Raw genomic sequence first — 13,163 nt, 5'->3', positions numbered from 1 at the left:
ATTTTGAATAAACTAATATTATATTTATGTTGTCGATCTTTATGGTTTTTTTTACCATCTATGGTCAAAGTTTAAAAAGTTTGACTTGGAGAAAACCTAAAATTACCTATATTCATTCTGGAACAGAGGTAGTATATCAGATTAAAAGCAAAGTAAGTTCGTTCAGACAATGTGGGCCGGGCATCTTTTTAATATAAATATATATATATATATCCGACCACTAATTAATTTTTACATATGCAAGTGGATATTATGCAGGAAACTAATTAAGTCGTGCATGTGATCATATATATCTGCTGCCCGGCCTTTGTCTCTGTCTTATTATTGCCTCTGCAATCTACTAATTAAGTCGCGCGGTTGAAACTAAAAGCAACCAGGGGGCACGTACGTACGCGTCAAATTGCCGGCCGGCTGTCAGTATTAATTAATAATTAGCGAGCGAACGAGCTAGCTACTAGCCTCCAAAATTCATCGAGTATAAATATGGCCTCCAACTCTACACAATGATCGCACAGCAAATAATCGACCAAATTATTATTCAAGCAGCTAGTAGCCATCTCGTTCGATCATTACGTACTGGGAGCTCGCTGATCGATAGAGCGACGGACGGCCGGCAATAATGGCGGCGATGGGTAGCTCATCCCGCAGCAGGAAGCAGCAGGCCATGACCACCTTGCTGCTGCTGCTGCTGCTGCTGCTGGGCGTTGTTGTTCCGCCGGCGTCGGCGTGCGGCGGTCACCCGTGCCCGAAGCCGGCGGGCAAGTGCCCGGTGAACGCGGTGAAGCTGGGGGTGTGCGCGGACGTGCTGGACGGGCTCATCCACGCGGAGGTGGGGAAGCCGCCCAAGGAGCCCTGCTGCTCCCTCATCTCCGGCCTGGCCGACCTGGAGGCCGCCGTCTGCGTCTGCCTCGCCATCAACGCCAACGTCCTTGGCGTCGGCCTCGACGTCGCCGTCGACCTCTCCCTCCTCGTCAACTACTGCGGCCGCACCGTGCCCGCCGGCTTCCAGTGCGCATAGCCATAGCCGCCTCGTACGCCCAGTACTGTGCACTGCATGCATGCATATCTATCAGCGCTACCGATCGATCGACAATGTCTGTGTCTATATATCCGTCATGTCTATGCTTCTGTTAGCAATAATCTCTGTGTGTGTGTGTGTGTGTGGGGTCCCCAAAAGAAAGGAATAAGATCCAAGCGCATGCATGAATGTTTAATTTCCCCGGTCTTTTGCATCACTGCTGTGGGGTATACTGGGCTTCTTTGCTCTCAAGGCCTAGCTTTTTTTTTTGAGAGGAGGCCTAGCTAGCAACCCATTCATAGTTTGGGCTTCATGTCCTGTCCGCTCAAGAAAAAAAAAACTCCATCATTATTTCACTCAAAAATGGAAATGTAAAAGAATTTCCTTAAAAAGAACGTTGATGAAAATGACTGGTAAAGTTTCTTCTTTCAGGCACACGTACACCACCTGCTCCTGCAGTACGCCTGCTTATTAATTAATTTTGTGTTGTATAATTAATATGGAGGCTAGCAAAGTGCATGCGTCGGCGTCGTTAACTCGAGACTTTGGCATAGGGCCTACTTTGGCAGCATGCAGCCTTCTTCTTGTTATTATTAACTATGCGCTGATGACCATCACATGACTAGACTGTTAGCATATACATAAATCACCACATGATTCTCAATTCTCTGGCCATGCATGTCAAAGGGCAAATTATGACCTCCTTTGGTAGAATGTTTGGAACGGTTCCACCTAAAGCTGTATCAAAGAGTTATTTTGGAAACAAATTCATGCATGAAGCAACTCTTGAAGCCGGAAATGGCTTACACAGCAGAAGGACAACTCTTCAATCCATTCATAAAAAATACGCCAAACATATTTTGAAAATACGTCAAATATTTTTTAAAAATAGCATCCGCTCCACCAGAAAAGCTACTTCACAAGAGAAGCTGTAGCCGGAGCTATTTTTGAGGAGCCACAGCCTAACCCAACAGGCTTTATGTATCAACTCAACCAGCCCAAACATGATTTCTTGCCAATCGCGTAGCTAGTCTCTCCAGGTCGATCAGCCCACAATATACATACATACATGCATACATATATATACACACATATATGTGTATATATATATAAGTCCTTATGTGTAGCCGGCTACGGAATAGCTAATTCTGTAGCCGAGTCCAACAGACCGAACTGCACCGTCCGAACGTGGACCCACTCGCGCAGCGCGCAGCACTCCCGTGTCCCATCCGGCTTGGCTCATTCCATCATCTGGCTCGGCTCCAAGAGCCCACGCGCTTGAAGTCTTTGCCATCATGCACCGTGGGCAACCGGGAATGTCGTCGCGGCTGCCATAGTTCTTGCCGCTCGTGTAACCCGGCCATCCCCGCCCAGTCCAGCGGAAACAGGACGTACATTGTAGATTTTAGATGGGGTGTCGCCGAGATCAGAAATTTAAAGGTGGAAAAAAATACGAAACTTTAGACAGATTCGAGCTGCCGAGAGTTTAATACGTGCTATGTGATGGTTTGTATTGACTTGGATAATGTATCTTTTGGAGGTGGTTTCTGCCCGTCCTTATATAGTCTGCGAGGACAGGATTACATGGAAGTCCTAATCAAATACATAGAAACCGAATCCCTTTAGATCAGGTTTATTGCTTTACTGTACAACCATTTGTTTAGTGTTTTCCATTTCTCTGATTACTCGCAAGGAATTGGGAGCTCATGCCCCGTGCAAATCCGCATCCTCGATCAACCTTTATATGATTCCCTGTGTTAGGATTATCGTTTCACTTTACTTTAATTTGTTTAATCTTTTTGCCGTGTGGTGAGGAGTTGGGAGTTCGTGCTACAGAGAGGCATTGGAGCAGAGACCTAGAGATGGCGCGATGTTGTAGTAAATTCGTCGATTCCGTGGTTATTATTTACCATTTGTTGTTTCTTGTAAATCATAGTCCGAAAATTACGCCAATCGTTGTTGTGCTACTGCCTCAATTTTTCTTTCTGCAGATTGACAAGGAGACAAGCAGACGAGCAGGCCAGACTAGTCCCCGATTTTTCTTGCTGCTGTAGCTTGAAACAAAGCATTCTTCCTATTTTCACCCTTCTTGCAGATTGAAATGTATTAGTTCTTGCTCTGTTGTGCAGAAGAGCTTGCCATCCGATCCTCCATAGGAGCAAAGCTGTCTGCTAGTTGCCATGCAATTATTTTACTGCAAATCCGAAGCCATGTTGTACCAAAATTGTATCATTGATATATCTGATATATGACTGTTGCTGCCTTGCACGCCCAGCAACAACAGTCCTGCATTCCTACGTGGCATGATGCTCTAATTTCCCATACTCTACTTGCTTACTAAATTTTCTTTTACGTATAGTTCTAAGATACAGTGATTATTATGCCAGTGCACAATTTGTGTATGCCCTTGTTGGCTCGGAATAAACCCATATTTTTTACTATGATATGGGCATCAGGGGCTCGGGGCAGATAGTAGGCCAGGTCTGCTCGACTTCATTTTGGGACAACCAGTAGGTGTTCTTCCAGTCATCTTGAGATTCTGTTGCCGCAGAACAATTGCGGCTTTGTGTTACGTCCTACTCTCTTTTTTTTTTCCATTATGGTAACCCAATCTATAAATTCTGGTACATATCTGAAGGCATTGATGCAATGATTATGGTATTTTGGATTCTACTAATCATCATTTTCTGGTAACTTTATCACGCCATTGTGGTAAATGCCTTTTGTGGTAAATTGATGAACTGATGATGCCATTTTGGTAGATTCGTGCCTTTTCCCTCTAGTATATTTTACACAACATTATTGTAAATATCTCTTTGAAAATTACGCCAATGGTGTTTAGCACAACTTTCAGGAGGTTGTGTGGTGTCCATGTAAAAACCAGATTGTACAATTTGTTGGAATGGTGCCATATAGAATGCGCAAGCAAAGCAATTCAAATTGTCATGTTCAGTATTTTATTCTTCCATGTTGTAGTGTGAGTACTAAATCTAATACTGGCATTGGGGATTCAAGTGAATTTTTTTGGTAGATTGATTAGACCATTATGGTAAAAGCCACCGGTAACTGTCATGTTCCCGTTGACACCGTTTTTTTGGCACAAGTCTAGTTTATGATGAAGCAAATGAGATAGCCGATAGAAGCGAGCTGATGTTGAAACGGAGTTGGCCGCTTGGCCAATGTGGCGGCGCAGCCGATGGAGCGGAATTAATACTGATGGATTATGTCAACAAAAAGTTATGTAGGTGTCAACCCGGGTGCACGAGACTGCACACGTGGCATACTTCTCCTAAGATACGGGATGGGATATGACCCACGTCCTACATCTGTTGTAGTTTTTTTCATAATTTATAGTAGTATTTCTTTATACTTTATTGTAGTTCATAACATCTGAATCATGCGAGCATATGGTAACGCTGCCACACAGCAGCACGCCCACTTCAACAGTTCATGAGATTTCATACTATGATGAAAATAATTACGTAAGTCATTAGTCACCTTTTTTTGTAAGCTATGTGCCGTTGAAGCTAATATGATGAACTATTGAACTAATCTATTTGTTGTGGTCTTACAGAATGGATATTGAGCCTTCAAGATACAGAAGGGATGTTGAGCCTTCAAGGAAATGAATTAGTTAAATATTTTTGTTTGCTATTCAACTCATCAATTGCTTACTTTTCCTATTGTACAAACAGCTAGTGATTTGTGAGATATGCAATATGTACTCAGTTCATGTGTGATTCACTCTTAATATAGTGCTCATTTGGTTCATCCGTAAACAGAAGTTTGGTTTTTACGATCTTTGATTTTGATTGTTAAAGTTGTGTGCATCAAACAATTACTACTAGTTATGCTTCAGTTATTCATCCTGATACTACCTTATTACTGCTACGTTGCTGAACCTACGAGGGACTGGGTCGATCATCGAGGTGCCTAATATATGAAAATTACTCCTAACATTAAAAGCGAATTACCCTATAAGATCACTCCTTGATCCAGTGCTAGTACAAAATTTTACTCATCTAAAGCAAAATATTACCCCTCTAGTATGCGAAAAAAAAAATACTCCACAGACTCCATAGTCATGGTAGAAGAGATGCCACTCATTTTTACGGTTGTGGGATGGATCTGCTGATGAATTACCTCGCTGGAGCATCGGGAGCCAGGCTGTTGCTGATTTTTACTGCTGCGACATAAAACCGATGGATTTTACGGTCGCGGAGGCTCGATGGATGCATACTGCTTTCAATTAAAATACAACTCCAATATGGATTATTACTCTTCTAACATTATTAAGATACCCATCTGAATCAAGAAATTACTACAGTAACATATTCACATGGAATGGGAAATCACCACTCTGATATTATTCAAATACTCATAAAAAGGGAAAATATACTAGCTCCAATTATGAAATCGCCCCTTAAACAACACTACTCCAGTATGAAAACTCATCCTGTGTGCAAGATTACTCCTCTAATTTTACAAAATTACTCATCTAAAACAGAAAAGAGCTCAAGGAAGCAGTGAACAGCAACTTGAATGCTGCGCGTGCATGCAGTTCATGCTAAATGTTGATTAATGTTGCATGCTTACAATGCAAGTCAACAAGTTTTACTACCCGTCGCGTAGGTGCTATGTGTGTGCTGGTAACTAATTATCTTTTGTGTACTCCGTGATTAGCGGTTGTTTGCTGGCACCCGAAATTAGGATCAGTCAAAGTAGAGTGAATTAGGAACGGTTGGACGAATAGTACTCGCATGCAGCTTTTGTTCCTTCCACACATTTTCTTCCGTGATGAAATCTTCCTTGCACCTAGGCCCTAGCATGCATGACACCTACCAGCCGGCAAAAAAAAAATACTCCTCTAACACAATCAACACACTCATCAAACTAACAAAATTACTACTCCGACATTATTATTAGGCGTGAAGATCGCTGACACGGGATGAATGCTCTGGAACCAGGCTGCTTTGATTTTTACGGATGCGGCGGAAAAAAAAAAATCATCCACCGCCTTTAGTCCCATCCGGGGCTTAGTCCCGGATCCAATACCTAGGGTAGGATCGGAGAGAAGACTTTAGTTCCGGTTTGTTGGTTCGTTCTAAATTTAGTGCACTCTTTTACTTATCTAAATTTAGTTCCGGTTTGTAGGTTGGTTCTAAATTTGTGGTTCCACCCAAGACTAAAAAGAGTGTATGAATCCCGGGTGGAGATAACCACCGGGACAAAACTGAGATGGCATTTTTTATGCACGGCTCCTTCTGCTTATCTCTCTCCTCTCGAATCTTGATCTTTGCCAGAGTCAGGCCATCCACTCTAGCTTGGCTACCTTATCCTTTTTCCTCTCCTCTCCCTCTCCCTCCCTTTTCTTCCTCTAGCTTGGGGGATGAGATCGACTACGATGCTGGCTAGGAGCGGCGGAGCCGGAGGGAGGTTTGCGGCCGGGCCGGGCGCCGGTCAGGGGCGGCACAGCCAGCCGAGCGCAGCTACAGCTACAGCGGCTCAGGCCACGGCGAGCTGCACCCTCGGGCGCGGTGGCGGTTAGGTCCACGGTGCGCGGAGCCGACGCGGGTGGTCTCGAGCCGGGCCGACGCACGTCGGCTCGGCCAGGACTCGGCACGGGCAGCGACGCGTGGGCCCGGCGTGGGCGGCCTTGAGCGGGCCCGCGCACGGCAGCTCGACCGGCGAGCGGGCGGCCTGGGCGCGGGAGCGGTGTGTGGCGGCTGGACCGCGAGCGCATGGGCCGACACTTGATTTTTCTTTATGATTGGAGGCGGAGATCGATAGTTTTTTTCTGTTGATTTTTCTGAGTTGATGTTGTTTGGAGAAATTTAGGGAAGATTGAATACGGTTAATTTATGGATTGATGCTGGCTTAATTGTTGTAATTGAATGGGGAATTTACTAGCGTTGTGATTGATTAGGGAATTTGAGAAAGACTCGCTGTGTAGGATGGGGATGAGATAGAAGAGGACGCCAGCCAGCGGCGGCCGCCGGCCAGCCAAGCCGGCGAGCCATCTGGGTCCCACGCTTTTTTTTATTTGCGAAAAGTAGTTCTGGATCGGCGGTCCTGGTTGGAAAACCGGAACTACAGTGGATTTTCCAACCGGGACTAATGAGCATTTCTGTTACTAGTGTGCGAAGAGTGACTAGAATCTCTCCTTTCTCCTTGTAATTTTGTATGTGCGTGTAGGAACACAAAAGATGGTGCAGGCCGTCTGCATGTACGAAAATTACTACTTACCACACATGGCGGGGCGCCGTAAGTGAAGTTCGTCTGAGGAGGAGACGGCCCACCAGCGAAAGACAGCCGGGGCAGCTCTGGCCGCGGTGACTGGCGCACTTGAAGTCCTCCAGGCACAAACGCATCCCATGTATGCGAAATCTAGCGTAGAGCCGACGTCCAAATGATTTTTACGGTCACAACATGAAAACGAGTGACTTTTACTATCCCGAGTACTCGCTCAGCTCGGCTAAAATTGCATCGGAGCTGCAGACACACCGGAGCCGCAGACCTCGCGAGCATTAGAACGGACGCGCAATTAGGATGCTCCTTGATTTTTACTACACGCGCTGAAAATGGAGTAAAAACTCGACCACAAGGGTTCATCGGAGCTCCGGTCAAAAGCGGTCAAATATATAAGAGGATAGAGTTGTACACATAATAATAATCAGATGGCCAATCCGGCTCACATCGAGTAGTGATTTGATGGAGGGAGCGGTTAAAGGTGAACTCACCTCAAGATGGATTACAAGTGACCATCAAACTCTTGCCCTGTGTTTGATTATTATAGATTGTGTGATTGTAAAACTACTGACTTGTTTGGATCAACTAAGAGCTTTTAAAAGGGGCCGCGATGCACAATCTGTAGGGATCGATGGCTTGTGAGATTGTAAAAGCTGAACCCCTCTCAATTCTCATGATAAGCGCACTGCCCATGTCCAACCTCCACGACGCCGGAAATGGCAAGGACGACGATGCCTCGCCGCCCAAGCGCCTCCGCAGGTCGCCGGCGCCGGAGCCCACCTCCGTGCTCTACAACCGCAGCCCCAGCCCGCCCACCTCCTCCTCCCTCGCCTCCTCATCCGCGCCAGAGCCACCGCCCATCAGCGCCGAGGACTGGGAGGCCGTCCTCTCCGGCGACATGGCCGCGCCACCAGCCCCCGCGCGCTCTCAAGACAGCTGCTTCCTCCACTGGATCATGGACGACGACGCCCAAGTCGACGCCTTTGACCCCTTCCTTGCTCCGCCGCTGTGCCAAGAGCCCGCCGTCGAGCCCCCCTTCATGCTGCAGCCGCAGCCGCAGCCCCCGCTCCGCGTGGCCGAGGACCTCGAGCCTCAGGCGGTGGTGGACGAGCTCCTCGAGGCGGCGCGCCGCGCCGACTCCGGGGACTCCACTGGCGCGCGCGAGATATTGGCGCGGCTCAATCACCGGCTCCCCTCGCCGCCGCTGGTACACCCTCCTCTCCTCCGCGCTGCCGCTCACCTCCGCGACACGCTCCTGCGCCTCCTCGTCACGCCCGCCGCCCTCCCGCCCGGCTCCGTCTCCTCCCCGCTCGACGTCGCGCTCAAGCTCGCCGCGCACAAGGCCCTGGCGGACGCGTCCCCGACAGTCCAGTTCGCCAGCTTCACGAACACGCAGGTGCTCCTCGACGCGCTCGGCGCCGCGCGCCGCGTGCACGTGGTCGACCTCGACGTCGGCTTTGGCGCTCGGTGGCCGCCGCTCATGCAAGAGCTCGCGCTCCAGTGGCGCCGGGCATCCGCGCAACTGCCGCCGCCGAGCATCAAGGTGACGGCATTGGTCTCGCCGGGGTCAGCGCACCCCATGGAGCTCCGCCTCACGCACGAGAGCCTGACGCGCTTCGCCGCCGACGTCGGCATCCGGTTCGAGTTCGACGCCGTCGTGTTCGACCCCTTGGACCCGTCCCCGCCCGTGGGCGTGTCCGCCGCCGCGCCCGGCGAGGCCGTCGCCGTCCACCTACCTCTCGGCTCCGGGACCTTCTCGGCGGCCCCGTCGACTCTCCGCGTCGTGAAGCAGCTCCGGCCTGCCATCGTGGTGTGCGTCGACCACGGGTGCCACCGCGGCGACCTGCCGCTGTCGCATCACGCCCTCAACGTCGTGCGCTCCGGCGCAGCGTTCCTCGAGTCGCTGGACGCGGCCGGCGCGCCAGCGGACGCGGTGGCGAAGGTCGAGCAGTACATCCTGCGTCCACGGGTGGAGCGCCTGTTGCTCAGCGACAGGATGCCGCCATGGCAGACCATGTTTGCGTCCGCCGGATTCGCACCGGTGCAACTGAGCAGCGCCGCCGAGGCACAGGCCGAATGCCTTGTCCGGAGGCGCACGCCCACGCCGGGCTTCCTTGTCGAGAAGCGGCAGGCGGCTCTTGCGCTGCGGTGGCAGCAGTCGGAGCTGGTGACGGTGTCGGCGTGGCGGTGCTGAACGAAGGTGAAACATATCATTCGGAACAGTTGCTAGCTGCAAATTCTCTCTCTCTATATCTTTCCAAAGATTGAATCTTTTTTCATGCAGTTGTGCGTGGAGTATTTGCTGATCGATTAACTTGTGTCGACCTGTGAAGTTGTTTTATGATATATATGTGTGTATAGCAATTGGGTAATGTGATGTAATTATTGCCTAGGATAGATAAGTCCTGCTCCAAGGCAAAGTGTGTTTGGCTAATACAGTACAATACAGTGTGTAGCACTAACCATCCATGTCAAAGCTTGATAATACTTTTCAGACATGAATGTGATGTGCATTCTTTAAGGAAAAAAAAGGATTGGTACATATTTTATTTGCCCCTCATTTGCATGATGAAGAGTCGCTGAGATGGCATGGAGATGAAAGCGCTGCAGCGCATGCATCTCCATACCTACCAGTAAATTAAACAAGGAAATGTTTCTGTTCATATATGTCCTCATCTGTGAGATGATAGTTGACACGGACCTTGGATTATGCGCACATGGTAAAGCTAATTTTCTTGCTGTTTCCGGAGCCATTTCAGGAACAATTGGAAGCCACAAATTTGTAGTAACAGCCTGTTGAACCGTCAAATGAGGTGCATGGTCACTCATAGAGTAGTCATATATTGCAATTAGTTGCGACGTCAATTATATTGTTAGGACTAGCTACTATAGCATTAGTTGGTCATGTGGTCCATTTGCATTCAGATCTGTTTACTCAAGAGTTAGTAGAAACGTACAGGTTATGGCATGATTGCCAATCATGGAAAAGGGTAAACGTATTTAAAATTACAATGGTCAAGAGGAATGGCCTTTGAGATCTTTTTTTATTGCATTTGTAAGTCTCTCTCTGCTCACGATTTTTGCGAGTCCTGCTGGGTCACTCTGATTCCTCCAGTTGACTGCTGGCTCTCCCTCTTTCTTGTGAGGCTTGCTGAGATATCATTCGTTCCTGTTTTGCCCTGCAAGCTAACCTTAAACAAACCCCCTGGCATCAATTGGCTGTATTATAGTCTAGCCAAGCAGTGTTGCTTGCTTGGCCATATTGTTCTCTATCATGCATGTAGGGTATCCTGTGCTTTTGAAAGCTTCAAGATGTATGTATCAATTAATAAGTAGACTTGAATGATTTGGTGTCACATGGGCTAGCTTTATTTGCCCCTCTTCACATGTACATATATGCAGTGCAGGCTTGATTTTTCTATTATTTGGCATGCCCCATCCACACCGCATCAGCTGCATCATAGATAATCTCCTACTAGCCTAGATGAGCTCTATTGTGTGCTACTCTTTTCTTTTAGCTCTTCAGTGTGTTTATCACAAGCTAGCTCGTATCCATGTTCATGCATGTATCAGCATGACGACGCATGCTCTCTGGTAATACCTCTAGATTCATCCATCATATATATATCTGTTCAAGAAATTGATTCATAGATCACCTGGACAGGATCGGGGGATGAAAACAACATCCTGGACCATCCATATATATCTTTGTTTCACCACACATGATATCTGATGAGGACCACTGCCTGCTTGCATTCCTTGAGTGAAGATCGATTATGACCTCCAAAGTAAAGTAGCTATTAGGAGGACCACAGACCATTACATCGATCGGATGCGGATGCCATACATAATCTTGTGGACTCAAACTTGTGATCCAACCAAACAATATTATTAACGGAACCGTAAGTGCGTGTGTCTATATATATATATAGCTAAAGACGTCTAGTTGTTGCTTCTGAATTCAGGGTGCCTTGCAGGTGAATTAACCTAACCTCATCACAACACAAGCCAAAAAAGTTGAGATGACTGTACGCTTTACAGCGCTCTCTCTCTCTCTCTCTCTCTCTCTCTCTCTCTCTCTCTCTCTCTCTCTCTCTCTCTCTCTCTTGCCGCCCAGGAAAGGTATTTTCGAGTGCCCAAGCAAAGTAGCAGTGGCATCCTGGAGAGTTGCATCTTTACGAGTAGTATGCACATGTTCTCACTCAGCCTCAACATTAATATATGAATTCTTCAGGCTGCCAGTTGTTGAATATTGTTCAACGTGTATGTTACAGGCAGGATTATTCAGTGGCAACCCCTGGAAACGCAAAGGGTTTTTGGGGATGGACAAAACCGTATTTTCAGGAGCGCGTACTGCTCCTGTCCCTATTTCGCAGTCAGAAATGCTATTTTTAGGGCTGGGTAATACGTCCGCTTCTAAAAATAATTTATAGGGGCGGCACCTCCCCCTGCGAATCAATTTCCAAAATAAGGAGAAAAGTTGAAAACAACAAAATAAAAAGGAAAAAAATATTGCAGCCAAACAGCCACCACCATAACCTCTTATACTATCAAGGTATAATTTTTTTGATGAAATATGCACACTTGCATCACCCAGAGTTCGAACCGAATACCTCAAGCCTCACGCATACATTCCTCTCCACCATACTACACAGTCATTTGTGACTCTATAGGGTATGCTATTATTTTATATTAACTCTAAAATTGATTTGTAGGACCGCCCGCCCCTAAATATATTTTTCTACTTTATTCCAAACATTTATTTAAATATTTATATATAACAAAACAAATAAAAAAGTGAAATTTCTACACTATGGTTATTGTGAACTATAGATAAAAAATATGCCAAGTATATTTCAGTGTATATAAAGGTTAAGATTGTGAAAATATCAAAGTATGACTTGAGTTGTATGAGATACTGTATGGTCATAGTTATTAGACAACTTATAATAATTTTTTGGACTATTAAATAACCTTAAATAAAAAATTTATCAACTACAAAATTGTAGGTCTCGTCAATCTTTTTAATTTTGGTATAAAGTTTGACTTCATCCGAAATCATATGAAAAAATTATGAATTTTTTGCGTGAGACTATTTGTAGGGGCAGGTCATTGTCACATCCGGTTTTGGAAAGAAACCGAATGCATCTCATATATACGCCATGATCAAGTTTACACACATATGATAGACGATACAAGCGTATATCCGAAATAATATCATAATGAAATAGAGTATTAAAGTACTTATTACAGAACCAAAGGTCTTAATCTTAATCAAACAAATGAACGTCTTTAACTAGCAGCGGAACTTCAACTTCACAGGTAGATGACTGCGAGACATACGTCTAGAACTCCTCAAAGTCTTCATGGAACTCCGGACAAGTATCTTGTTTTGAGCAGCATTGGTTTTGATACAACAAGCGTGAGTACACTTATAGTTGGTACTCAGCAAGTGAAGTAAATTATATGACATACAAGGCCAAATTTAAGGAATAGTTGACATGGTTTGACTGCGATGAGCACTTTTAGTTGGTTAGTTAACTAAGTGTAAGTATATACTATAAAGTCTTAAGTAAGTAAAAGAGATAGGTACGAACAACATAAATAAACATAAATAAAGAACATCAATTTAGATCTTTAAGTTCAATTATCATGTGAGGGTCCAAGCCGCTTTTAACCGTGAGCACGGCTGATATATCAGTTTTTATTTTGTAGAGGTTGTACACTTTACCCACAACTCGTGTTTCCCTTCATATTCAGATTTGCAAGGCCCTTAAATACTTAGGTGAGTGGCAGAGATTCACTACGAGTCCTTTATAAAGATTTCCTAACTTATGACAATCCGCTAAGTTTTCAAATTAAACCGGTCATAACTCCCCTAATGAGAAAGACGCCT

General features: G+C 46.1%; 2 protein-coding genes across 2 annotated transcripts; both read left to right on the top strand.

The window, feature by feature from the left end:
* The first annotated feature begins 523 nt into the window (after window positions 1–523).
* Window positions 524–1,214, top strand: LOC112889366 (pEARLI1-like lipid transfer protein 2). Its single transcript, XM_025955950.1, has one exon. The coding sequence runs from the start codon at window positions 620–622 to the stop codon at window positions 1,016–1,018; it is 399 nt and encodes a 132-aa protein (XP_025811735.1). The 5' UTR covers window positions 524–619; the 3' UTR covers window positions 1,019–1,214.
* A 6,668-nt stretch (window positions 1,215–7,882) lies between these two features.
* Window positions 7,883–9,809, top strand: LOC112888577 (scarecrow-like protein 6). Its single transcript, XM_025954809.1, has 2 exons — window positions 7,883–9,467; window positions 9,552–9,809. Exon 1 carries the CDS (start codon window positions 7,899–7,901, stop codon window positions 9,459–9,461), a length of 1,563 nt encoding a protein of 520 aa, XP_025810594.1. The 5' UTR covers window positions 7,883–7,898; the 3' UTR covers window positions 9,462–9,467; window positions 9,552–9,809.
* The last annotated feature ends 3,354 nt before the right edge of the window (window positions 9,810–13,163 follow it).

Source organism: Panicum hallii, chromosome 4, assembly GCF_002211085.1.
Source record: "Panicum hallii strain FIL2 chromosome 4, PHallii_v3.1, whole genome shotgun sequence".
Taxonomy (NCBI): domain Eukaryota; kingdom Viridiplantae; phylum Streptophyta; class Magnoliopsida; order Poales; family Poaceae; genus Panicum; species Panicum hallii.
This window is presented reverse-complemented; position numbering and strand designations above follow the sequence as displayed.